The sequence below is a fragment of the Apiospora marii genome, assembly GCF_038362585.1.
Source record: "Apiospora marii strain CBS 49790 chromosome Unknown utg000013l_segment0_segment0, whole genome shotgun sequence".
Taxonomy (NCBI): Eukaryota; Fungi; Ascomycota; class Sordariomycetes; order Amphisphaeriales; family Apiosporaceae; genus Apiospora; species Apiospora marii.
In genome coordinates this window covers 2,102,486-2,126,800 of record NW_027117384.1, presented here as the reverse complement: position 1 = coordinate 2,126,800, position 24,315 = coordinate 2,102,486, and the positions used below count along the sequence as shown (strand labels likewise).

At 53.7% G+C, this 24,315-nt stretch overlaps 6 protein-coding genes across 6 annotated transcripts; 2 read left to right on the top strand and 4 right to left on the bottom strand.

Annotated features, from left to right (window-relative positions):
- Positions 1 to 1,760: 1,760 nt before the first annotated feature.
- Positions 1,761 to 2,570, top strand: PG985_015790 (uncharacterized protein; the record flags this gene model as incomplete). The annotated part of the gene is made up of 1 exon (XM_066835556.1): positions 1,761 to 2,570. The coding sequence occupies one exon, from the start codon at positions 1,761 to 1,763 to the stop codon at positions 2,568 to 2,570; it is 810 nt and encodes a 269-aa protein (XP_066676759.1).
- Positions 2,571 to 3,379: 809 nt separating this feature from the next.
- PG985_015789 (uncharacterized protein) lies at positions 3,380 to 4,571 on the bottom strand (the record flags this gene model as incomplete). Its single annotated transcript, XM_066835555.1, has 3 exons — positions 3,380 to 4,224; positions 4,287 to 4,492; positions 4,552 to 4,571. The coding sequence occupies 3 exons, from the start codon at positions 4,569 to 4,571 to the stop codon at positions 3,380 to 3,382; spliced, it is 1,071 nt and encodes a 356-aa protein (XP_066676758.1).
- Positions 4,572 to 5,218: 647 nt separating this feature from the next.
- PG985_015788 (uncharacterized protein) lies at positions 5,219 to 8,797 on the bottom strand (the record flags this gene model as incomplete). The annotated part of the gene is made up of 2 exons (XM_066835554.1): positions 5,219 to 8,147; positions 8,238 to 8,797. The coding sequence occupies 2 exons, from the start codon at positions 8,795 to 8,797 to the stop codon at positions 5,219 to 5,221; spliced, it is 3,489 nt and encodes a 1,162-aa protein (XP_066676757.1).
- A 3,795-nt stretch (positions 8,798 to 12,592) lies between these two features.
- On the bottom strand, positions 12,593 to 15,388 carry PG985_015787 (uncharacterized protein; the record flags this gene model as incomplete). Its single annotated transcript, XM_066835553.1, has 2 exons — positions 12,593 to 14,492; positions 14,523 to 15,388. 2 exons carry the CDS (start codon positions 15,386 to 15,388, stop codon positions 12,593 to 12,595), a joined length of 2,766 nt encoding a protein of 921 aa, XP_066676756.1.
- Positions 15,389 to 16,112: 724 nt separating this feature from the next.
- PG985_015786 (6-7-dimethyl-8-ribityllumazine synthase) lies at positions 16,113 to 16,901 on the top strand (the record flags this gene model as incomplete). Its single annotated transcript, XM_066835552.1, has 2 exons — positions 16,113 to 16,321; positions 16,511 to 16,901. 2 exons carry the CDS (start codon positions 16,113 to 16,115, stop codon positions 16,899 to 16,901), a joined length of 600 nt encoding a protein of 199 aa, XP_066676755.1.
- A 1,110-nt stretch (positions 16,902 to 18,011) lies between these two features.
- Positions 18,012 to 21,024, bottom strand: PG985_015785 (uncharacterized protein; the record flags this gene model as incomplete). The annotated part of the gene is made up of 2 exons (XM_066835551.1): positions 18,012 to 20,523; positions 20,801 to 21,024. 2 exons carry the CDS (start codon positions 21,022 to 21,024, stop codon positions 18,012 to 18,014), a joined length of 2,736 nt encoding a protein of 911 aa, XP_066676754.1.
- Between the last annotated feature and the right edge of the window lie 3,291 nt (positions 21,025 to 24,315).

The following is a 24,315-nucleotide window of genomic DNA, read 5'->3' as shown; positions in this document are numbered from 1 at the left end:
AGTTCGGCCAACTACCGAGATACCTTACAATAGGGAATCGTGTTTGTTGTATGATGTACTTTCAAACGTTTTACGTTCTACCTACACACTGCGGCCTTTTGATCTCCACCACATCAGTGCGGTGGTAGTTTGCACCGAGTTTGCACCGAACTCGGAAGTACTAGTAGTTGTATAGGGTGCGGATGTGTTCCCCCGCATTTGTTCGGATCGCCCGTCCGTGGTGCCATGGTCATGACGTTGACGATCTGATCCATGCGTTTTCTTTCCGCGGCCCAGATTAATCAGTTTTGCAAATCCTGCCCGGCAGTCGGTGTCGGCCATGTGTGCGATACAGCCTATGTGCTTAGATCAGAAGCCTAATGCTAGCAGCACTAGTTGCCGGCCATTACTGTAATTGTGTGGCTGTGAGGAACCCTTCCGCTCTCCTCCCACTGTCAACTCGATACCTGAGATACCTCTAATCAAATCGATCAAAGTCTGGCGCCGCGCTTAAGTAGGTGCATGTGAAACAGACTGGAGGCCCCATTCATGTACGCCAGGGAGAGAGCATGGATGTAGAGCAGTCCAGGTGTAGCTGGTGTAGTTAATTGTACGTGATCCTGAAAGCTGGCGGATACATCCTTGGCAGCGGTAGAGACAGGGACCAGTGGCCAACGGCCGCAGTACGCACCTTGTCTATTAGAGTCGACTGCACACAGTACTTGAAACAACTGGGAGCCCCGGCGGGTGCATATGTAAAAGGAATATAGCCTTGGCGATAGTGGGATGCTATAACTTCACTTGAACCTTTTGGCCAAAGATCACGAGGAGGGGCACTTGCAGAAGTTCACATAACAAGCTGTGAACCAGTGCACGCCGCAATGCTTGCAAGCCCAAGATGCTGCAAACGCCAGCCACACTCGGGGTGTTTTCGCAAACACGATACGATGTCTTGGCCAATCAGTACTTATTTCAATCCCAGTTCGCATAAAGGAAACAACAAACATCGAAACCACACGATATGCCCGTCGTGGATCTGTTTGTCCTATCTTTAGGATACCGACCGATGAACATGAGATGGACCAATTTAGCTCTGACGCGTCGCGGGTAGGGGTTCATGTTCGATTCCAAGGGAAAACGTCCCGTTCCCCCCTCCCGCTAAAAGCCGATTTACAGTAGGTGCTCCCGTGCAGTCAGTGCTTTGCGAGTGCTACCCTATCGCCGCCCGAAACCTAATTTTAGCCTTTCTTCGTACTCAATCAGAGCCTCTTCTTGCCGCTCTTCGCTCTCAGCCTCTTTTTTTGATCAATGCATTGACGGTCAGGGGGGAAGACAGCAAAGTGGACATCACCCGCCCGAACCCCAAACTTTCCTTACCCATCACCCGCCAAGCCGAGAAACTCTGTTTGCTGCATCGTGTAGCAAGCAGACAAGGAGGATTTGTTACGACGACGCCCCTCTCCTCCCCCGAGCGAGGGCAATCCCAAAGAAGAAACGAAAGCGAGGAGCGAGCGACCGAACAAGCCATCAACCTAGACCGCCAGGCAGTGATTTCGCACCGATAAACGGCCGGCCACGCCTCCTTTCGATCGGCTCGACATTCCGCAAAGGGCAGCGCACGCTCTAGCCAGGAGGAACAGAGTCAGATCAAGAAAGTAAAGCGCCCTTGGCGTTCGAACGATGCGAATGTGATCGACCTTCGGTCCCTTTCGCTTCCCTTCCTTTCCCGCTCGCCCGCCCTCGTCTCGTCTCTTCTCGTCCCATCCGCCCCCGCGCGCTAGATGGTGCGCCTGCCCGCCGTCTTCCGCCTGCCGCCCAAACTGCGGCGACGGGCCCGGCGGCGCAGGATGACGACGCTGGTGGCGCTGGTGGTGCTGCTGTTGGTGCTGGTGGTGCCCTTCTACGTCATCTACAAGCCGCCGCGGCTGCTGATCCGGTACTTTTCGCGGCGGTGGCCCGACGTGCTGTGGGAGGTCCCCATGGCCGCCAACCCCAACAACAACAAGATCGTCGCCCTGACCATCGACGACGCGCCCTCGGAGCACACGGAGGAGATCCTGGCCGTGCTCAAGACGTACGACGCGCACGCCACCTTCTTCACCATCGGCGGGCAGGTCTCGGGCCGCGAGGAGACCCTCGCCGACGTCGTGCGCGGCGGCCACGAGCTCGGCAACCACGCGATGCACGACGAGCCGTCGCGGGCGCTGAGCGACGCGGAGCTGACGGCGCAGATCGAGACGGTCCGCGACAAGATCCGGGCGGCGTACCGCGAGGCCGGCCGCGAGGACATGCCGCCGCAGTACTTCCGGCCCGGGTCCGGCTTCTTCAGCGACCGCATGCGCCGGCTCGTCGACAGGATGGGCTACCGCCTCGTGCTCGGCAGCATCTACCCGCACGACCCCCAGATCCAGTACCCGGCCGTCAACGCCCGGCATATCCTGAGTATGCTGCGCCCGGGAGCCATCATCATCTGCCACGACCGCCGTCCCTGGACCCCGCCCATGCTCCGCACCGTGCTCAAGGAGATGAAGGCGAGGGGCTACCAGGCGGTTACCGTGTCGGAGCTGCTGAGGAGGACCGGCCACAGCTAGAGGATATAGATACTAGCTTGGTCGTTTCCTACGGGGGTTCTCTCAAGCATGGCCGGCAAACGACGATTGGTTTGCTTATCACTGGAGATGTATGTGGGCAGCTTTTGATGACGGACATGGTTTATCCAGTTATGATGGGATTTTGGTCTGGCGCCCAGGAGTAATGTAATTCCTTCACGACTTCACCGACTTCACCGAGAAAAAGAGATGGGCGAATCTGGGCGAGAACTTAGAAATGATAGATATAGGGAATATCCACCTGTAGCAACACCCTTCTGGTCATAGAGTTTCCAAGTCCTGAGTTACGAGGACTTTAGATATTATGTTGCCTCCTTATCTGTATGAAACTCGTGCCGAATGTATTGTATTTTCATGACTTGGCAAATGCGGGTATATGATCTCATGCTCCCTATAACACAGGCCGCATCTATACCCAGATGTTCTCGGTTCACTATTTCGTATCATCGAACTCGTAAAACACTGCTTCTTCGGCACGACAATTATGATTTGAGAAGGAGAGAGGTTGCCAAAATTGCCTGACACCGAGCCTCCTCTAAAACGATGGAGCAAGAGCCGGCATGGGCAGGCCTGGTTGTTATCATTCAGGGCCGAAAACGGCTACTTGTAATCACTTAGAATATTACAAACGCAAGTTTTGCAGCTCCATCAAAGCCGAAGATGCAAATGTCAAACGGATAGAGTATTGTATGAACTTGGATGGTATTGGCGCACCGCCAGATGTGTATGTAAGGATGCATCACCGTCACCGACGGTACCCCCAGATGCAAACCACATTATCCTGCCACCCGCTACAAACGCGCCTTCTCATACTCAAGAATCCCCGGAACCGACTCCCCCAGCGTAGGCGCCCGCGGCCGCCACCCCAAGACCCTCCGCAACCTCTCCCCCCGCCCCCGCGAATTCCACCCCCAGCTAACGGCCTCGAACCCGGCGACTTGCAGCGCCTCGTCCTTATCGAGCAGGTGGTCCTCGGGCTTCTTCCCAGTCCCACCCAAAAGCCCCATCTTGAACGCCCTGCCCGCTATGTCCCGCGCCAGCTCGCCCCAGACGTGCTCCCCGCTCTCGACGAAGTAGTAGCCCCGGGCCCCCCATAGCTCCTTCTCCTTCTCTTCATTTTTGTCCTTATTGTCGGTGTTCTCGATCGAGGAAACAGCCTGCTCGACCAGCAGCCGAAACGCCTCGCTCAGGTCCGCGACATGGACATGATTCCAGCGCGCCCTCCCCCTCCCCACAACAGGCGCATACCCCTCCCGCAGTATCAGCCTTGCCAGCTCATAGACCTGCCGACTCCTCGTGGCGACGGGCCCGCGGCCCGTGCCGTAGATAGTAGGCGGGCAGACAATGGCCGTCTTCACGACCTCGGGCGCCGCCGCGGCCGCCTCCAACACGACCTTGTCGACGTTACGGTGGAACGCGCTGTCGGGCAGCGAGGTCAGCTCCCCGACGCCGTCCCAGTCGTCGAACTGCTCGTCGTCGTGCTCGCCCAGCCGACCGGCCTCGGAGTCGCGGTAGGTCAGGATGCCGGTGCCGCCCGTGTGCAGCCAGTAGCCCGGGCGGGCGGGGGAGCGGCCCTCGGCCAGGCCCGCGGCGATGGCGCGGGCGGCGCCCTCGTGGTCCGAGGCGTCGGCGGTGTCTGGATACATGTCAATCAGTTCAAAGCAGGAGACCAAAGAAGAGAAGGGCATCTATACTCACGTAGCACGATATCGGCCTTGGCAGCCTGCTCCCGAAGGAGACCCGAATCGTCCAGGTCTCCGAGGACGATGGTCGCCTTCGGGTACTGGGCCTGGACCTTGTCGGCCTTGTCCTGCGTCCGGACGAGGAGGCTAAACTCGAACTCCGGGTGCGCCTGACTCAAGACGGACAAAGCGTCGCCGCCGATGTAGCCCGTAGCGCCCGTACTTTTGGCGGTCGGTTAGTCGCTTAGGTAGTACCACCACATGTAGATCGAAATACTCACAGGAAGATCTTGACAGCCATGTTGGTTACCGATTCAAGGAAAACTTGTGCTCAAGCGTATGTATCCAACAACTCGTAAAAGATTCAAAGGGTTAATGTTCTCGAATGGATATACTGCATCCGCACCCCCCATGTTCATGACGACATCGAATCCGGGCGGATCAATAGCAGGAGCCCCCGGAAGAACACTTACCCACCAGCGCAGCATGCACGATTCCAAGGTCGGTACGGGCCATGATGCATTCACCGCCTAAATCATGAAAGGGAACCGGTCTACTTCTTCTGAATACTATTTCATTACTACGGAGCTAAAAAAAAATACCGGCTCGGCTTTCTCTCCCCAGAGCCATTAACGTCCCCTGGTTTTCTCTTCCAAGTCACGACACGACCCCAGATGTTCGTATATAATAAACTGCTACATAGAGACCAGTATTGAACATATGCCGCGAATGTTTGCTCGACAACCAATTTTGTACGCCGTCGCTAAATCAACCCATATGATTATAGACAAGAGCCACGCGCAACCCTCCGCCCACACCATCGCGCACCCTTCGGATTCTCAACGCTTCTCTTGCACCTCCCAAGACTCTCTCTCACCCATCGCGCTGGTTGCCGCTCCTGACTCTATATGATGTATACAAGAAAAAGGAAATTCGTTATGTCCGTCGTTATGAAGGAGACCGATTAGATCCCGAGGACCCGGGGCTGGCTCTTCTCGTGGCCTCAACCACTTCAGCCGAGCTCCCTAGTAGATCGAGACGTTGGTCCGACGACGGGTCAATGCGGCTGATACTGTGCTGGTGAACATGCCCGTAACTAGTCGGTCTTTCGTCTCCACTATCCCCGCTGATTCCGGCAGATGGGAACTGGCTGTTCATGTCATCAGTCGCCGCAAGGGAAGACCCGGAAAGCCGCCTTGACGAATTGGTTCGATCGAACGGCAGCCGGGCCGGGGTAGTCCCGGACCCCCCATCGGCACCTTCGTGGGATGGCGCTAGATTCACCAGGGGACCCTTGATTATGTCCACGCCCGAGTTGCGCTTCGAGCTTTTCCTAGGCACATCTGGCAAAGGCTCCAGCGAGTCCATCTCGACGCCACGAGCAGTCCTCTTCGACACCGTTCGATTGGTCTTTGCGGAGTTCAGCCGACTGGGCATGTTGAAAGACTCGCCGGCGTCTAGGTCCGGCAAAAGAGGTGGTCCCTCTACAACTTTGGTTGTCCCAACATCACGTTCCTCTTCGTCGTCGGCCTGTGACTCTTCCCCGTCATCGCCCAAAAGATCTCTCTTCTTGGCCTTCTTCGCTCGCGGAGAAGAATCCTCGTCGTCGCTCTCGATGGGGCCGTTGCGCAAAACACCCATAGCAACAGGGATACCCTCCGGAGGACCATCGTCCGCAAAGTCGCCACCGCGTGCCTTCATCGCTGGCGGCATCCTCGCGCTTCGAACCACTTCGAATCCTTTGCCCTTCTCCTTCGTCTTTCCGCCAAAGAGCCCCTTTAGCCAGCCCGTTGCGGTAGAAACGGGGCTAGTCGGATCCGCGGGTCCAGTTCCTAGTTTCCTTCCTGGTCCGTCGGAGTTAAGGGCTGGTCCTCGTACGCCGTAGTAGAAGTCGACTTCTCGAGTCGAGTAGTCTGCCCGAGGTGCGAAAACAGGCGTGTATGCTTGCGGCGGCGCCGGCGTTTGCCCTCTCGATGGCGAGCCGTCTGCATCTGGAAGATCGATGAATGATGCCCCGTGTTTACTCATACGTTTGTCTGTAAGATCTATGCTCCCGACAGATTGGCGACTTCGATGATGAGTGGGTGTTGCTCCTATATCCTCACTGCCTGTGCGCCTGGCCGCCCGAGGCGGACGATAGTATGGATCGGCGGTTGGCTGTGGGCGAGTTGCTTGCCCAGGCGACGGCAAAAAGGAAAAGTTGCTAACTTCTCCTGGTGTGCCCGGGACGTAGTTGCTACCACCCATCGGCAGTGAATAATCGATGCTGCGGCCATCCAAGACGCTCGAGCTGCGCTGCTGCTGATGTAGAAGTATGCCCATACTACCTGCAGATCCACTTCGCACACGGCCATAGCCCCTCTTGGAAGCTGGTGCAGTATCGAGCATCGCCGACGTACTAAGTTGGCTTTGGCGAGAAGTAGCGCCGCGCCTTGACATGCGCCTCTGAAGCTGGCGAGCTCCAAATATCCTGGATAAGCCTCCCCTTGTCTGGCCGCGGGTATCGTCTCCTCCAGCGCCACACATACGGGCTACAACCTCAATGATGGTCTGCAATGCGTTGAGGAAAAAGCCAAAAACGAGGACTCCGCCGTGGATCAACAGGATCACATATCCAATCCACCCTTTGGGGCCTTCGAGAACCCCCATACTGGGTGAAAAGGCGACCATGAGAATAACGGTGACGAAACGCAATGCAGAGAATCCGGTATGGTAGGCGTTCATCGAAGTCGGCGAATGGAACGGTCGGAATGCGTGCAGAGTCAGCATCTGAACGACCTCGCAGGCCGCCAGGATGACCAGCTGGGCAATACCAGACGCTTGAACCGCCCCAAGTGCGATACCCCTGAGAAACGTCAGGAGAACTGGGATGAGCGCAAAAGCAGCAGCCTCATCTGAATAGGTGTTGTACAATGGTCCGTACAGCAAGACGGTCGGTAGATCGTCGAATAAATGCGACCGAGGTCTCGTCGAGGCGATCAAGTATATAAGCCAAGCAGCAAAGCCCACAATGAGAGCTATAGTCACCACAGCCAAAGCCACCAGGTAAACAGAGGACCGAGAAGCAACAACTAGCTGGAAAAGGGACAAGGTGACTATAGGCAGCAGGAAGTAGCTGAAGACCAGTCGGATCACGTTGCCCATGGAGAAGGGCATGTTTTTGGCACGCAGATCCTCTTCGGGGTTCTGCCGAAGGTAACGGAACATCCAGCGGAAAAAGAACCCGAGTTGTATGCCGGAGAGGATAATCGCAAGGAGCACCAATAGCCAAATCATCATGCCAGCCCAAATGTCTTCGACTTGACTCATTCCCACCAAGCGCGAGACGCTCTCCAGTCCATAAACGCTGCTGCCGTCATAGACACTGGTAATGTTCTCAGTGACATACACACCATCGACTACATTTGTCCACGGGTCGGCGTCAGACACAAAGCTCTGGTTGAACATGAGGGAAGACCATGCCCCATTGCTGACCACTGGTTGGTAGAAGCCCGGGTAATTCAGGGACAAACCACCAGTCAGTACGATAAACTGGATGTACTGGAGACAGTCACCAAATCCCGGGGTCACCAATCGAAGCAAGTCGGGATGCCTGCCGTAGTTCGATGTCCAATGGAATACATCGCTGGTTCCCCAAGGACTAAACACGCCAGCAAAGACAGTCGCCACGCCAACCAGTAGCAACACAAAAACTGGGAGAAATCGAAGAAACCAAGAGATACCCCCGAGACTTGGCGTGACGACAGAGGATATGCAGCCGATCGAAGTTGCTTTGGAGTCTCCATTCCATATAATCAGAGTTGGCGCAAACGAAGTAAAGGCATATGACGAGGAGAAGTCGTTTGCCAATCCGAAGGAGGGTAAGTCTTGGAAAGCACTAAATCGGAAAGTCAGCCTCGCGAATCAAGAGATATGAGCCCTAGGGTTAGGAGAGCATGCCCCCCTTTCTCTTCCTGTTTCGACATACATTGGCGTCTCATTGAAGACTGGACCCAGGGGGCAGGTCCCATTCTTGGTGCTATTACAGAAATTGGTCGTTGTTTTGTAAGGTTCATAGCTCAGGACATCGACTTTGCTGAAGAGGGTGGTCGCCTTCCCCTGTGGTCCGTCCGGCTGGTTTTGAATCTTGCCGTTGAGAGTGTTTGTTCCATTCCACTGCTTTTTGTCGTTCCAGGCGGGCAGGGTAGTGTTACCGACAGTGCCGGTGATGTTGCCGTAGACGGTAACTGTCAACTTGTGTGTCGGGTTCTCGAGGTCGAACTTGGCATCTAAATAAAGAGGAACCCATTGCAGCTGAGCATGCTCGGCATTGTTACTGGCGATGTAGTTGCTGGGCAGACAGTTCTCAAACGGCAGCAAAACGGCAGATGCAGGTTGAACGCCGAGCAGCGCAAGCAATAGGAGAGCACTGTGGCACGCGGTCGGCAGGTAGGGTCGAGATCGATGCATCATAGTATGCCGGTTTGTCCCGGTCGCGTCGTGTTTCCCAGCTATCGTATCGTCGTTTCCAGGCGGCCTCGTACTCATTGCGATCGGCAGGGGATTGTTCTCTTGCTCCTCATCCTCACAACAACGGCCTTCTCTTGAATGACAGCGAGGACTGGGACCTCGCATATTCTCCTTCGCCCAGAGCCGGACAAACAGGGAATTTCGGTTTTTTTCTTTCCCAATACCAACAACGGGGACAGTTGTGCCGTGACGTCTACAGCCGCATCGTGTTGAGAACCCAATCGAGGTTTAACCAAGCTCAAGCTGACAGGAACACCAATTAAGCTAGAGGGGCGGCGAGTCTGAAACAGCTTAGGTCGGCTTGGTCCGGGGTAAAAAGGAGCAGAGCAGAATCGAAATCCGAGTATTAGGTAGGCAGGAGAAAGAATACGGGCAAGCCAGCGCAAGCAGGACGGTGAGTCAGGTACGTAGGTCGGCAGGTTGTATGACAAAGGAAATCCAAGTCGGATCTGCGCAGCCCAATATTGATTTCCAACAAGAACGATGCTAAGATAAGAAAGGGTGAAAAGTAATCGCGGTACGGTGCAGGTTAACAGTCGTACCAGTAGGAATTGAACCGGGGGCTCAGGCAGTGCGCGCGCTGGGACTGGGATGCGTGTGCTTGCGTTGCGGCGTGGGGACTGGGGCGGTGTTCCTTACAATGGGGACCCTTGGAGGGGGGGGGGAGACGCCAGACTAGAGCACTCTAGAGGTGAAAGCGGGCCACGCAGACGACGCAAGCTCCAGACAAGAGTCCAGACAGACCGACTTCCAGCCAGCCGCCCAAAAGAAAATAATAATAACAAAACTCGAGCGATATACTCGCTCGTCGCGTTCCTCTGACTGACTAACAAGCCTGCAGGACGTGTGCGTGTATGTGTGTGTGTTTGTGTTATTTTGGCCCGAAGCTTCGGATTGATTATTCCTATGTTTTATTTTGAATTCTTGCGCTTCTTCCCTTCGTGCAGCTTGGGCTGAGTCGCACGACAAGGGATGATAGCTTGAGTAGTGACGTGAAGCTAAAGCAGGCGCAATTGACTTATCGACGCGACCTGGTAGGTTGCTGGGAGCTATCAAGTTGAGGCAACCGGCATGAACTGTGAGAGGGTTTACAGCGAGCGGAAGGGCGACATCAGACGAAACGAACGATGGGGGGTGGGTGAAGATGGAAGGTTTCCTGTCGACAAACAGGAAAGCGAAGTCCTACATTGATTCATTACATGCCGCTATCTGGATATAGTCGGTTCACAGTCTATCCAATATTGACCCGGCATACCACAAGCAGAGGGCAGATAGTACTCCAGGATTCCTGACCATGCCACCGAGGGCTACTTGCTGACGCTACAGGTAGTGGCCGGGCGATGCTTGTACAGACACTACACAACTCAAGTCCAGACCATTATGCGCTAATGCGCCATGGTCTAAACGGCCAGCTGGAACGGTTGGCTCCCAGGCTGCCGACATGCGTGATGGACTACGAAGGGCGAAGCGGCCCAATGGGCACATACAAAAGCGCCTGTTCGGCACGCTCACACGGCGAGTCTCCCTCATCATCCTCAACGCCGCATTCATCCTCCAAAGTCCAAGTTTGGTTGATGGTTGACCACCGTTGTCAACCGTTACATTCGAATATTAATTGCTTGTTAGTCGACCCCATAACACGTTTGGATACCCATAGTTTCTGACGTCAGTGGACGCCCGCTGTCTACAGTGTTTGCACCAGAATCATCAATTTGGTTCGATTTCACTCGTTAGAAGAAACAGTGATTGGGGTATATATATACGCGTAGTGTTTCGCACTGCTGCGGTGCTTGGGCTTCGTATTGTGCCTGAAGGGGAAGGGGGGCAAGTGCTGACAGACAGACTGACTGACTGACTGATTGACTGGCACCCAAGCCACCATCAGCTAACGCACCAATACGTTCCTCCTTGGGGATGATGCAAGCAAGCAAGCCCGCCAGCCCGCTTGGATGGAAGGCTTCGCGTTTCACGTATTTTAGGCGAGTTGTCTCTCGATCTGCCGGCGCTGCAGCTGAGGATTTGATTTGTTTCACCTCCCGTGGAACACTCAAAAAAGTATGCATGTGTGTGTGTAAACAGATTCGTCCAACCACTCGGCAGCCGCCAACTCAGAAAGGTCGCGACCCCCCACTTGGGGTATCTCGAGATTGTTCTTTGAGAGGTCAACCACCAATTCACAAGTGTTTCGTTGTACAGCGGGCCGCGCACGCTCTCTGATCGATCAATCCCACCTACATACTCGTCGTTGTTCTTGTTGTAGCAAACAGCCCACGCCTCCCATGTTGTTTTCTCGCTATTGCGATTGCGAGGCCGTATTTCTGCAACAGCCTGCTTGACGGGCGTTGGTAGCTTACAGAACTATGTATGTAGGTACATACAGAGTCGCTTGCCGTGTGCTATATTTGGTACTCGGGCGTGCGTCATTAGGGAAAGTCGACCAACGCTAAAGAGCTGGCGTGGTCTCGGCCGTAGCCACAAGTCGACAACAATGCTTATCAGCCAGCCTGTGGCTTCGTAAAAGCCAATTGACTGATGCCTCTCTCCGTCTGCAGTGCTCACCAGCCGGTCGCTTGGTGAGCTTGTCATAAGATCAGCTCGTATAACCTAGTTTAAGCAAGAGCCCCGGACGGAATGCATCTGGTAGATTCCGCACGACTCACTAGCCAGTCATAACGGCTGTTCCGTGGTGTGTGAAATTGTTACCGGAATATGTCGTGCAATACGAGCAGGAAAGCTGTGGCGCATCGAGATCGACGACCGGGGTCAGGCTGGGGGATTTGCGAAGGACAAAGCATCGACCAACCACGAACCACCGACCACAGACATTTTGGCATAGATAGGTAGATATGGCGATTCACTTGTTGAAGAAATATATAGCTTGGGTACTTAAAAAGTAAAGATCATTGGCTGGACACCGCTAACGGTGATACTACTATCTCGTCAATACTCGCAACCGACGTAAAACAAGGTACTTCTACGGAAGCACCCTTGCTGTTCACAACAGTTCATTGTGTGATCATAGAAGCTCTCACTGCTTCCGGTAGTTTACCTTTTTTTTCGTTCCGCAAATTAGCTCACATGAGCATCGAGTGTACCACAGAACAAGACACGGAGTGATACAGATCAAGAGGTAGAATAAGGGTACAGCCCTTATACCAGGATGTGCTGTCAACAGACAAGACAAAGAACAGACGGAGGCAAATCAGTTTCCACCCGTAGCGCCGTCGGGTAGATATAAATACATTTGATGATAGAAGCTGCCCAGCACGGTTCGTATTCAATGCTTCTAGCCATGGCCCATGTGGGCCTCATGGAGTTGACAACGAATGTAGCGCCCGACAGCTTGACAGCTATACGGGATCCACGGGACGCGATTGCCTGAAAGTTTTGTTACCTATTTGAGGCTCGTTCGGCTTCTTCGTGCTCGGTGCCTCTTCGATTAGGAGATGGATTCTCAAGCGGCATGCTAACTTGATCTAACAAGTACCCTTGACTCAAGCTATCCCCCTATAACTACTCCATCGCACACTACAATGTAGTCTACTTAAAGAGCCCCTTGGTACACTAGAACAGGGCCCAAACCAAGTCTACTGATGCAGTATTACCCTGGCGATAGTATACAGTGGCACTGTGTTGTATTGTCTGGGTTGCAAATTAACCACTTCTTGGGTTGTATCAAGCTCATATACAAGCAATATATGCAAGCAATTCAAATCCGTCCACCGACCTGAACCTTCTGTAAGCGTAATACATCGATAGCGTGTTAAATCTTGACAGAGCCCACGCATAGAGTTCTTGTCATCCGTCCCCATTTCATGCGGCCTCGACGCCTTTTCCCTTTAGCAATGCGGTCAGCTGGCTCTCAATGCAGGTCCTTCCACCGGTGACCTGCTCATTCCAGTCGAATAGCAGATGATCGAGCCTCTCTTCAATCCTGCGGCCTTCACCTGTACCCATATCCAGTGCTGACACAATACTGCCATCGTCGAAGTACTCATCGAAACGAGCAGCCAGAGCCGTGCTATCCCGCAACAATCGTGTTTCCAGTGAGGATTGGCTCATCAAACTGTGCGTTCCCTCATCATCGGGAATGCTCTCGAATGGAAGGTAAGAACTCTTGGCACGCTTGAGTCCTCTTCGCGGGGCCCCATTACTTGCTTGAGCCGCCGCCGACTTTTGGTGTCTTAGGAGATAAGCACGAGGGTCTCCGGTTGGGATGGTCGTTCTGATAGGATCAGATTCTGCAGCTCCTGACTGATCTTGGACGGCCAATGGGATATTCACATCACGCAGTGCAGAATCGCGAGGGTCTTGGTCCTGACGCCGACGACCTCTGGAAGCCTCGAAAGCCCTTGGGACACTAACGTTGAACGCCGTGTTGTCACTTCTTCTTTCATTTCGTCCCATAGTGCCTGCGTCTTTCGAACCCATGAAGTTTCCGTGCGAGGATTCTTTAGCTACAGTATCGTCGTCCGGGCTATGACGATTAGAAATAAACTGATCGAGTTTAGTCTGGCCATGGGGTGTACCCAATGACGAGCTTGCTTTCCTTGGACCGGTTTGGCACCCTGTACGATACGAGGAGTTCCACTCTTGCTGGTCTCTCTGTACAGATGATGGTGGTGTCCACGGTGGCTGGACCCGACGGCTCCGAACAGCATCGTGTGCTTGGGACTTCGGGACATTCTGATAGTTCAAAACCAATGGGCTTGACTGCGGACTGGCACAGGGCTGCCGGAAAGCTATTGCTGGCGAGCTAAGTTCGTCACTACTCGAGCCCAAAAATCGATGGTTTGGTGGTAGGTCAAGATCTCGCGGTGCCGCAGCGTAGTGGCGCAGAATATCTGGCTCTGGGGTAAGGCGAGGATCAGTGTCCTGGTCAACCTCACCATATCCAGAAAAGTCATCTCTAGGGCCGCCCTTACTCATCCTGGCAATTGGCCAAGGATTCGGAGGCCGTTCAGGAGCTGTTTCTGCCCAGTCGTGGCGAGCTATTCCATCATGGAAGGTAGGGTTTAGGGTCGGAAGGGGACGTCTTGGCTGGAGTTTGCGTTTCTGAGGCCCGTCAGTACGCTCGCTCAGATCAGACGACATGTCGCCAGTCCAACCGCGGCCGGAAAGTGGAAGTTTACTCTCGGGAGAACTGCGGCGCCCGTCCAGAGTCAGTTGCTGTTCTCTGTTATGAAACAGGCTTGCAGTGATGAAGCTGGCAGGGGCGGGCGTGCCAGGCCTACTACGCTTGTTGTTCCTTTCATCCGCTTCCACGCGTGCTCCAGAGCTGCCGTCCTCGACTCCATGGCCTACATCTTGGGTCGAGAATGCCGAAACACTCGCTATCGGGTTTGTCGCAGGTGGCTGTGAAGTTTTGACTGTTTCTCTTGCAGGGCGTCCCTTACCAAGAGTAGAATGTGTGTTTGCTGTCTGATCATGTCCAGCAAGTGTGTCCGGTTGGCTAATCTCGTCCAGTTCAACGCCAGGTGTTTTCTCGGGTACGTCGCCAGTGCGTACCACATGGGGTGTCTTCGTCATTAACTGCCCGTAAGTTTCGACACAGAATCCTTCGAACTGGTTTATCAGAGCTGCTTCATCTGAGAAAAGGACCTCGTTCTTTGACGGCTCAATGTTGGCGTCGTAACTGCCTGGCGGGCATGTGATGTTGAGGCATATGAAGGCATCCCCAATGCACATCCCTTGTGCGACCGTGCCCAAAGAGCTGCTCACATACTTCTAATATGCTGATAACAACTTCTTCATAGCACCTCTGGTGGCGGTTAGGGGGCGGCGGTCGACCGAGAAGTAGCGACCTTTTGGCAGGAGGTGCGCTCGCGCGCCAGGCTTGACTATAACAGCTTCGAACCCAAACAATGATTGGCCCGAGTCATTCAGCGATGCCGGTGTGTTATAGTTGGAGCGCTTTTCTATACACTGGGGAATTACTGCAGCGCCATGGATCTGGAGTATTGCTTCTTGAAGGCCAGCAGTCGGCTTCGGAGCGTATGACCAGTTGAGCCGCTGCATCTTGAGAACCTTGAACTGAAGCCGTAACTGCGGTCTTGCCATGACATACGACCGGAGGAGCTCTCGGAGACTATCGAGTGATTTTGAGGCCTCTTTGATAATCACCTGCTCTCGTACCGGCGTTTCATTATACAGGCCAGTGACAATGACGGTGGTTCCAACAGGGGCGGATGCACGATGGTGTGTCAACACGCCGCCCGTCTTTGGGTGAAGTTGAAGAGAAGCGGCCACAGGGTCTGAACTGGTCTTCGTGATGACACAGACCTTGGCCATTGTGTTGACGCTTGCCAGAGCTTCTCCACGGAAGCCGAGCGAAGTATTGACTCGAAGGCTCAACTCTTCAAAAGTCTTCAACTTGCTTGTGTGGCCACGACGGCCCAAGGAGTCATAATCATCCGGGAAGATGCCAGCTCCATTGTCACGAACCTCGATCCTGTCTACAGTGTTGGGAGAAATTATGACCTCGACCGATGTGGCCTGGGCATCGATGGCGTTGTCTAGCAGTTCCTTGACGAGGATTACTGGAGATGCGATATTGAGATGGCCGGCCAGACGCTTGGCCACATGCTCCGGGAGGGCTGTAATGGGCATCTTTGATACCCAAATAGAGTGCGTTGTTACGAGCGTACAATAAAACGATACAGATAGGGGCAGGTGAATTGGTACAATACAAAAGACTATAGGCGAGACCGCCTGCAGAATGTGGTGATAAGTGATATATTCGGGCGGTCTCTACATGGCGAGACTCATACAAGATTTCATCCTAACAGCCATTGGAGGTAGAAAACATTTTCTCCCCAGGCTCAGAAAATTACCTAAGCTTGAATTTACCGTTTTCTCGTTGAGAAGGAAGGCACTTACAAGAGGTAGTCGCAGTCTTGATGCGACGCACCTTCCTTCGGAAGAAATATGTTACCTAAGTCCAGGAAAGCTACAAGTGAAGTGGGCTGTACTTGCCTCACTAAGCTCTGGCTTAGTCGTGAAACAAACGAACCCCTGCCAATCATTAACCTTCTAGGGGCTTTCGTCATCTTTCTGGGCTCGGTCTGGATGGCAGCTGAATGGAGAATGCCCCTCCTCAATTGATCAAGCACGCTCAATGCATTGATACTTCGTAGCATGTAGCTAATAAGACCCGAACCTCCTCCACCTCTCCCTCCCTCGTTTGCGAAACAGTAAAGAAAACTATCTGATTTATCGTATATCTACTGTCATTTCCAAGGTCATCCCTTGCCTTCTGTCTTCCCAATCGCATCGCATTCTAGTGCCCACCACCTAAGTGCACCCAAAAAACAAAACCACGACACCAGCAATCATGGCAAGCTCTCTGAAGGGACCGACCCCGCAGCAGCACGACGGCAGCGCCCTGCGCATCGGTATCGTCCATGCTCGCTGGAATGCCACCATCATCGAGCCCCTGCTGAAGGGCGCCAAGGACAAGCTGCTGGCATGCGGTGTCAAGGAGAAGAACATTGTTGTTGAGTCGGTCCCGGGCTCTTGGGAGCTGCCCATTGCCGTCAAATCGTGAGTTGCAATTGAAGCTCTCCTCTACCCCACGCCCACGCCCGCCTCCAGCACAAGAGGGAGGACAGACGCGGCGACAACAGTATATTCGCGATCCGATCGCGCGCGCATGCGGGCACTCTTGGCATCACAGGCTCTATCCCATCGGGAAAAAGTCGAGATGGAGCTAACCGCATCTTCACTCTCCAGTATGTACTCCGCCTCGCAAGTCCAAGCCAGCTCCTCGGGTGGCGGCTCCGCGGGCGACCTCCTCGCCTCCTCGACGACCGACCTAACGGCCCTCTCCTCCTCCGTGGCCTCGGCTCCGTTCGACGCCATCATCGCCATCGGCGTGCTGATCAAGGGCGAGACGATGCACTTCGAGTACATCTCGGACGCCGTGTCCCACGGCCTGATGCGCACGGGGCTCGATCTCGGCATCCCCGTCATCTTCGGCGTGCTGACGGTGCTCAACGACGACCAGGCCAAGGCGCGCGCGGGGCTCGTCTCGGGCAGCCATAACCACGGCGAGGACTGGGGCCTGGCGGCCGTGGAGCTGGGCGTCAAGAAGGGCGCCTGGGCTCAGGGCAAGATGGAGTAAAAATATGCTGCTATGTGACTAGGGCAAATTGGGAGGCCATCTTGGATGACAAAAATCGGAACACTGGCGTTTAGGATATGAGACTTGCTTAAGCAAGGTAGTGTTGATAGTCAAGTACTGACCTATGTCCGCTATACTATCACACACCGCCAGCATAAGACACTCAGCTATGTAATGGCGACATAGCATCAGTAAAAGAAATTTGCAAATATGTTGAAATGACAGACTATCACAATCTCTAATAAGAGATAAATGAAGCTAACATTTCGCTTCGGACCAATTCTTCTGCTTTACCATGTTGTTTGGGCCAAAGTTATTTCACAGTGAACCGTCTCTACTGCGGGATACCCCAGGAAATAAAGGCGTGGTCAAAATCCACGTGGATTGCACCGACGACCTACCCAAGTCTCTAGATACATAATAGTAGAAAGGCTGAGATTGACTTTACTTATTCAAGATGGGTCATGAAGCACGATCCAGTTATCACTGCCTAGGTAGGAAGGTATATTGAGAGTAGATCTGGTATGTGTTGTATTAAATTAGCTTGTATGTAGGCTGAGCGACTCCTAACATGAACCGTGATCCGCACGACTTCGTGGTATAAACCGCTCGCTCCATCCATCCATCCATCTCGTAATGTTTTGTGTGAACCAAAGTGCAGGCAGGAGTGTGTGGCGGGCTTCGCTTCCGTATGCCCATCACACCTACCTTCTCTGACACAAAAGCACATCTCCTAAGCTACATCGCTCCCCATCGTATTTTTTTTGTATGTTATATCCAATATTCGAATAAGAGGAAAATGAATAATGCCGCCACGCCAGCGCCTGATAATGTTGCCCATCCAGTTGCCCAGGCCAAGAAAGTCTGTGTATCCCACCGACGAAGTGCATATTTACACATCCCCAGGTCGATACGCTCCAATAGTCGTCTAAATTCCTCAAGACATATGAACTTGGCTCCTTCGATATCCAAAAAGAGCCATGCGTGACCCAACGAAACTCTAACTGAGACTTTTCCCTTATGATAAGATAATGCCTTGCCGAAATAATATGCATTGTTGGAGGGCGTCGCATGATGCCGAAAGGGACTCGTTATTAATGCCAAGACCGCTTAGTTGATGAGAGCGCCAAGCTCGGCACCGTAAGACTTCTTAGCCCTCCAAGAGTTCTTCTTCTTCTCCCGCTTCGCTTTGAGTTCCTCCCAGCCCTTCTCGTCATCGTCGTCCTCCTCCTTTTCTGCCTTGGTCTCACCTGAAAGCTTTGAAAGAGTGGGAAGAGCACCGGACATGGTCTGGGTCCTGGAGTGCGTGTCTAGGGGCGCCATGCTCGAGACAGGCCGGTAACGTCCAGGGAGACCGATATTGCTGCGTTCAGAGGGGGCAATCGAAGGTGCGTAACCAGCACCCTGGATTCGGATGGATGGCGTGAACCCTCCTGCCTTAGGTGGCTGAATCCACGAAGAAGAGCTGGGCTGTACCATGCTCATTGTTCGCATTGCGGTATCCCCCCTTACTGACTCCATGCCCATGTTGTTGTTGTTGTTCATTCCCATTCCGTTGCCCATGCCGTTTCCCATGCCGTTGCCCATTCCCATGTTCAGGCCTAGGCTGCTGCCATTGCCCATTGAAAACGGTTCGCCCAAAAAGGAGCCCCGGTTCATATCTGACATAGACCCAATCGATTGGTTCGGCATGTGGCTCATAGGTCGTTGCGGGGGTCCTTGGCCTGGCATCTGCATATTCATATGCATAGGTGTCTGGCTTGTGTTCTGGCCAGTCATCATCTGCATGAACTGCATCTGCATCTGCATGAACTGCGTCATCTGTTGAGTCATCTGAAGCTGGGCTTGATCGCCAGGTGTCACAGGCATTTGGGGATACATCATCTGAGGCGGAATGCCCGCGACTGGATCAAAACCTCCCGGCATGCCTGGGTTCCCTGGCATTTGGAAAGATGGCGGAAATGCGTTCTTCCCATCAATCGCCGGGCTTCCCCGTCTCAAGGCCCTCTGCCTCTCCTCATTCGCAATAACGCCCACCAGTCCACCGACAGGCGCAGCTCGGGGTTGCTGAGCCGGTGCGCCTCCGCCAAGAGCGAAAGACTCTCGTTGTGGCTGGTTGATGAGCCCAGCACCAAGGAATGGATCTTGAGGCAGCTTCCGTGCGAAGGCTGGAAGCGGACCACCAGGTCGGGGACCGTTGTCCCCAGACACAGAACCTGGGCCAACAGAAAAGGATGGCGCCATAGATGCCCGTAGGTTGGGGTTGGAGCCTACTGTGCTTAGCCGAACAGGCGGCCTGTTCTTGTTAGGGAAGCCGTGTGCGGCCAGGATGCCGAGCGGAACATCGTCGTCATCCGATTTGTCGGACGGGGGTGAGTTCGAGCCGCTTGGACCAGGCGTGAGATTCAGGGGTAGATTGGGTGTGCTGGTCGACATCGAGAGACTTGGTCGCGAAGAATGCATACTAGGCTGTTCTCCGGTTACCTTCATCATCTGTTGTCGGTAGACCGTCATATGAGCCTCCTGCTTGCGCCTCTGCTTCGCCAATTCCTTCGTCTTTTCGGCATCATCCTCCTCATCCTCATAGTTATCCTCATCTTCACTGCTGGAAGCATCCTTGTTGGCAAGATCAGACTGTTGTTGCCGGACCTTGTCACGCTGGTACCTTTCAAATTCAGCAGGAGTCATGACCTTGTTTTGAGGCGGACCGTTTCCCCTGTTAGACCCATAGCCAGACTTGGAAGCGCGTCCGAAGGAGCTCTCAAACATATTGTCGTCCTCAGATTTGCCGTTCATTCTGGTAGACCTGGAGTATGGTCCACGAAGATTGGACACGGTGTCTTCATTTTCCATATAAGCATTGGTGCCTCCAGGTGATGACCGAGCCAAATAGCTTGTGGCAGCCAACGTGTCTTTCAGCAAAGCAGCATCCTCGTCCTCTTCTGGCGGCGACGGCCTGCTAGAGGACATTGAGGGCTGGACGCGATGTCTCGGGACCGGAGGTGGTGTGTTCTCGTCCATCGCAGGCGGTGACATGACCCCTCTTGGCGATGCAAGCCCTCTGGCGAGAAGGCCGTCGTTTGACGTCTGGCTGGCCCATGATTTGGGTGGTGCTTCAACAGCCGAAATTTTGTCAAGATGCAGTGGCGAGGGCTGGTTTGATCGGTTGCCTGTCAAGTTCCGCGAGCCCAAAGGCGTCCGCCCGTTTTCTTCTTTTACAGTCGCCACACTGGAGCGCTTGTTAAAGGAAGAAAGCATGTTGCTCAAATCACCTCCCAAATCGAGCGAAAAGTCTTGGTGGTCCAGCTGGGGCGGTGTGGCTGTTGCGACGGTCGAAGCAGTTTGCGCGCGCGATCGATTTCCTGGAGTTTGCGGATCGTAACTGTCGGGGACTGAGGGTACAGGCTCGTCGGCCGGAATAGTGGGTAGACTGTTCTTCTTAGAGCCGCCGAAGGAGAAGGTCCTCCCAGCCTGTTTCAGAAACCCGCCCCCTGAGGAAGATTTTTGCGCGTGGTGTCCGGGAGTGTCGTGCACTGACTTTCGTGGTAAACTCCTGCCGTCCTCCAATGTGGCAGTGAAATCGGTCGACGAGGGGGCTGTCGAGGCGTTGCTATGACGTGAGCTGTTGTCAGAAGTTGTTTTGATTGTCGTAGAACTACCACTGCCGCTTCAATTGATTAGCCGACTGAGTCACAAAACAATGAGACACGCCCTCGCCGTGTTCTCCGGTCGGAATGCGGGCCTGGATCGCATGCCTCTGCCTGCTATGTTGCAGGCAGACGCTGGCATGAATTGCACTCCATATTTTTATAGTGCTTTCCCCAGTGTTGTTGCATGAACTCCACGCCTTCTGTGCAGGGAACTAGGGGACCCTGAATCGCTCGTGGATTGCGGCTTACCGATTTGACTTCATATGAGCAAAGATATTATCGTCGGTTGTGATCTCCGACAGGGTGGTTTTCGGGACGCCTCCAGTCGCTTTCATTAATCTTGCTCCACCGTCAAACGACTTGCCAGCTCCCACTTCGGTACGCTCGAGAACACGAAATGATGATTCTACCGGTGCATCGTGGTCTTCAGTAACTTGCGATTTCCGCCGAAAATTGACTGGGAACCTAGGCATATAGGCGGGAGTATGGGGGCGTCAATGAAATCACTGCACGCCCACAGAACGTCGAGAGGGTACGGGGATAGCGTAACCGATTGGCGAGCGCAGGTGGGAGTATCGAGGTGCTTCTCTCTATACTCGACCGGGTCTCTCGGACAGCTGCATGACGCAAGAAGCTCAAAAATTAGTGACGTTCGTCAATGACACTGAGATCACTTCGTCGAATCTTTCTTCAATCTGTACTTTAGGGCAGCCTTCTGCGGGCACAGCAGCTTTTCCCCGAAGCGCGTCGGAGGAGTGCAATAGGTTTTAGATTGGGGTTGACAGAAGGCGATCTGGGAACGCGCGCATGGAACCAGTGTACGGCTGGTGTCCGTTTCATTGGACGGAGTCTGCGCAAAGCATCCTTTTTCGAAGCGATCCGGCCAGCGCCAGGAAACTCAAATAAATTTAGGCGAGACATTGACCCTGAGACCTGCTCGAAATGCTTCCTGCCCCAAGAAGAAGAAGAATCCCGCCCACATGGGGAGTTTTCACATGGAAGAGGGGGCCGTCAAAGAAGAATGGGGGTGTTGCAAATGAGAATCCTTTCAAACTTACATAGCAAAGCTGAGGATAAGACGGGAGCAAATAAGGCGACGGGAAGCCCAGGTAGATGCGTCCTTTGGTTATTAAGTATTCATTTGGTTTGGGGTGTACGACAGCAGACTGTTTGTTTGCCGGAAGATGCAAAAATCCGAGTGTATTCGTCGAGGAAATGGAACGATTGAAATGGGCGGACGGAACAGTTGGACCACAAACGAACGTGGCCGTGCGGGAAGGTCGATGAGACAAGACAAGCAGCAGACTGAGTAGTGAGAGACTGTCAGGGAGAGTCGACGACTGACAAAAGTAGACGGGATGCTTTTCGGGAAACTAAGGGTGTGAATTTTCAAGGCTTCCTTTTCCAAATCACGCTGGAGGGGGGAGGAAGAGGGCCGCAGCTGTAGAAAGCTCCAAATACCAACAACGCTCTGGAGGACAGAGGACGATCTTCTAGAAAGAAAGACGGATAAGGTGGAAAGGGGACGGAAACAGGACTTGATGACGGCGAGTGAGGCAAGGATGCATGTTATTTTTTTTCTTCTGTCCCTTTCCCTCTGGCAGACGCATCCCAGGCTGGCCCGATGGACATTGCTTAGCTGGGTAAGTGAGGTACTCTATTTTTATTAAGTCGGTGGAGAGCAGCGAGACGCAGCACCTGCCCAGCCCACTAATATCTTTTATCTCTGGCACCCACAGCGACACCAAGCACCAATGCTTGGCTGTTCTTATGGGGTAGCCTCTGGCCTTTCGTCTTCTCTGCTTCTACTGCTCGTGTTCCTTTTGGCTGGGAATGCAGAAAGACAGGGTCCATCTGCTCTGTCGGATCGAACCAAACGGCTAGCCTAGTCTTGCTGCTTGGACGTGAGTTTCGCACGCAAGCACCATCATCATCATCATCATCATCATCATCATCATCATTAGATCCGCGGTAGATCATTAATGTATGTAAATCGTGGTTAGGTGGGATGGCTGGGCCTGGACTGCACTCTGCACACCCATCTTGTGTATTATTATTAGAGTAGGATCCAGGCCACTCACTACCATGCAGTTACGGTACACTACTGTACAAGATATCTACCTAGGCGCGGTAAGCATCTTTCGTTGGGGCTGGTTCGTGGCGGGCTCAATGTCGAACCATTCCAAACTTGACTCCTCCTCCTCTCCTCCCGCCTGGGCACCTCACGAACCCTCTGGAGCCAGTCACGACACCGCACCGCTGGGGTGACAGGTTTTTGCACGGCAATACAGGCGCCTGCCGTCGCCCTCTGCCTGTTGCTCGTTGCCTGCTTAGTGGAGAGAGTGGTGTTGTGAGGAGGAGACCAGACAAGACATACCGCCAGGCCAGGGTATTGGACAGGGGTGGGCAGGGGCAGGGAATGGCTGCATATCTGGGTTTCGTTTCTCTGTCCGAGGTACATGATCCTCTACTCTACGCATCACATCACACATGTCGAGTCTCTAGTGAGTGGCCTCCCTGCCCTGCCCTGCCCGCCGCCTCGATTACCAAGTTCGACGTATTGGGAGGTAATGCAGCAGTGTATCTGCAACTGCGCTGCAGTTCTGCGCACACCGTAATAACTCACGTTGTTGATAACCAACCTTTTTCGCATTCGCATCGGCTTACAGCGTAGATCCCGTCTCCAGACTTTTGTTACCCTCCCTCAGGTGCTAGGTACTTCACCTAAAAACCGTTCCAGGGGATTCATAAGGGATCAGGGAGAAATTTGGGTAACATTGGGTCAGACAGTGGCACCCAGGCACGGGTCACTTGGACCAAGTTTTTCTCGTACTGAAGTGGTAAGCTGAACCTTGATTTCCGGCCACGCACCCCGAGAGTCCCCATCGGTCTTTATGCGCTACGCTCTCCGCCATCAAGTCTACGAGGTCTTGGCGGGCAAGCCTTAAGGAGGCATGTATGTCAGTATGTACTTGGGACATCAATCTGATCGTCGTCCCAGTCAGCAAGTTTGCATGTGGCTTACAGCGTTTGTCCGGTGGCAGGAAGAGCGATGAGGAGAAGGAGGGAGGGAGAGCACGCGAGAGAGAGCACGCGAGAGAGAGGGAGAGGGAGAGCGAGAGGGAAAAGAGTATCTACCTAGGCAAGAACAAATGCATGCCTTTTTCCCGCATTGTTACTTTACTCATTGAACCAGAACCATCGGTGCGGATTGGCGTTCGGTGCCAAGGAGGAACAGACTTGGAAATCCGACAGATGCAGTTCTGGTGGCTCGCTTTCTACGGTGGTCATTTCCGATATTGGAGAGCTATCTCTTCAATTTCCCATCTATTGGCGGGAGGTTGGCGATCCGAGGATTCTTTGGCGCAACGACTATTGTGCAAATAGCCTAGAGCCGTAGACTGCAGTTGGATGCTGTAGCCAATGGATGGGCCAGTCCTGTAGCACGCGGCCGGTGCCAGAACGGCTCGGCGATGGCGCCAGGAAGCCACTCTGATATGCAAGCTTCGATCTTTGCTCAGCCAACCACCCCTCCAATCGGTTTGAGCTGCACTTTCAACGCGCATATGTAAGCGGTTGTTTGCGATTTGCATTCGATCGCTTCGAGGTTTACGTCACGGGGTGACTCGTAATGCCATCTGTCATCAGCAGCGCCCAACATCAACGTCTGTCCTGCAATGCAGTCAGCGCCTGCCCCTGTCCACCCGGCCTATAGAAGGTCACCCATCCGGTGAATTAGGTTTGGGCCTGGTTGCAACCGTCAG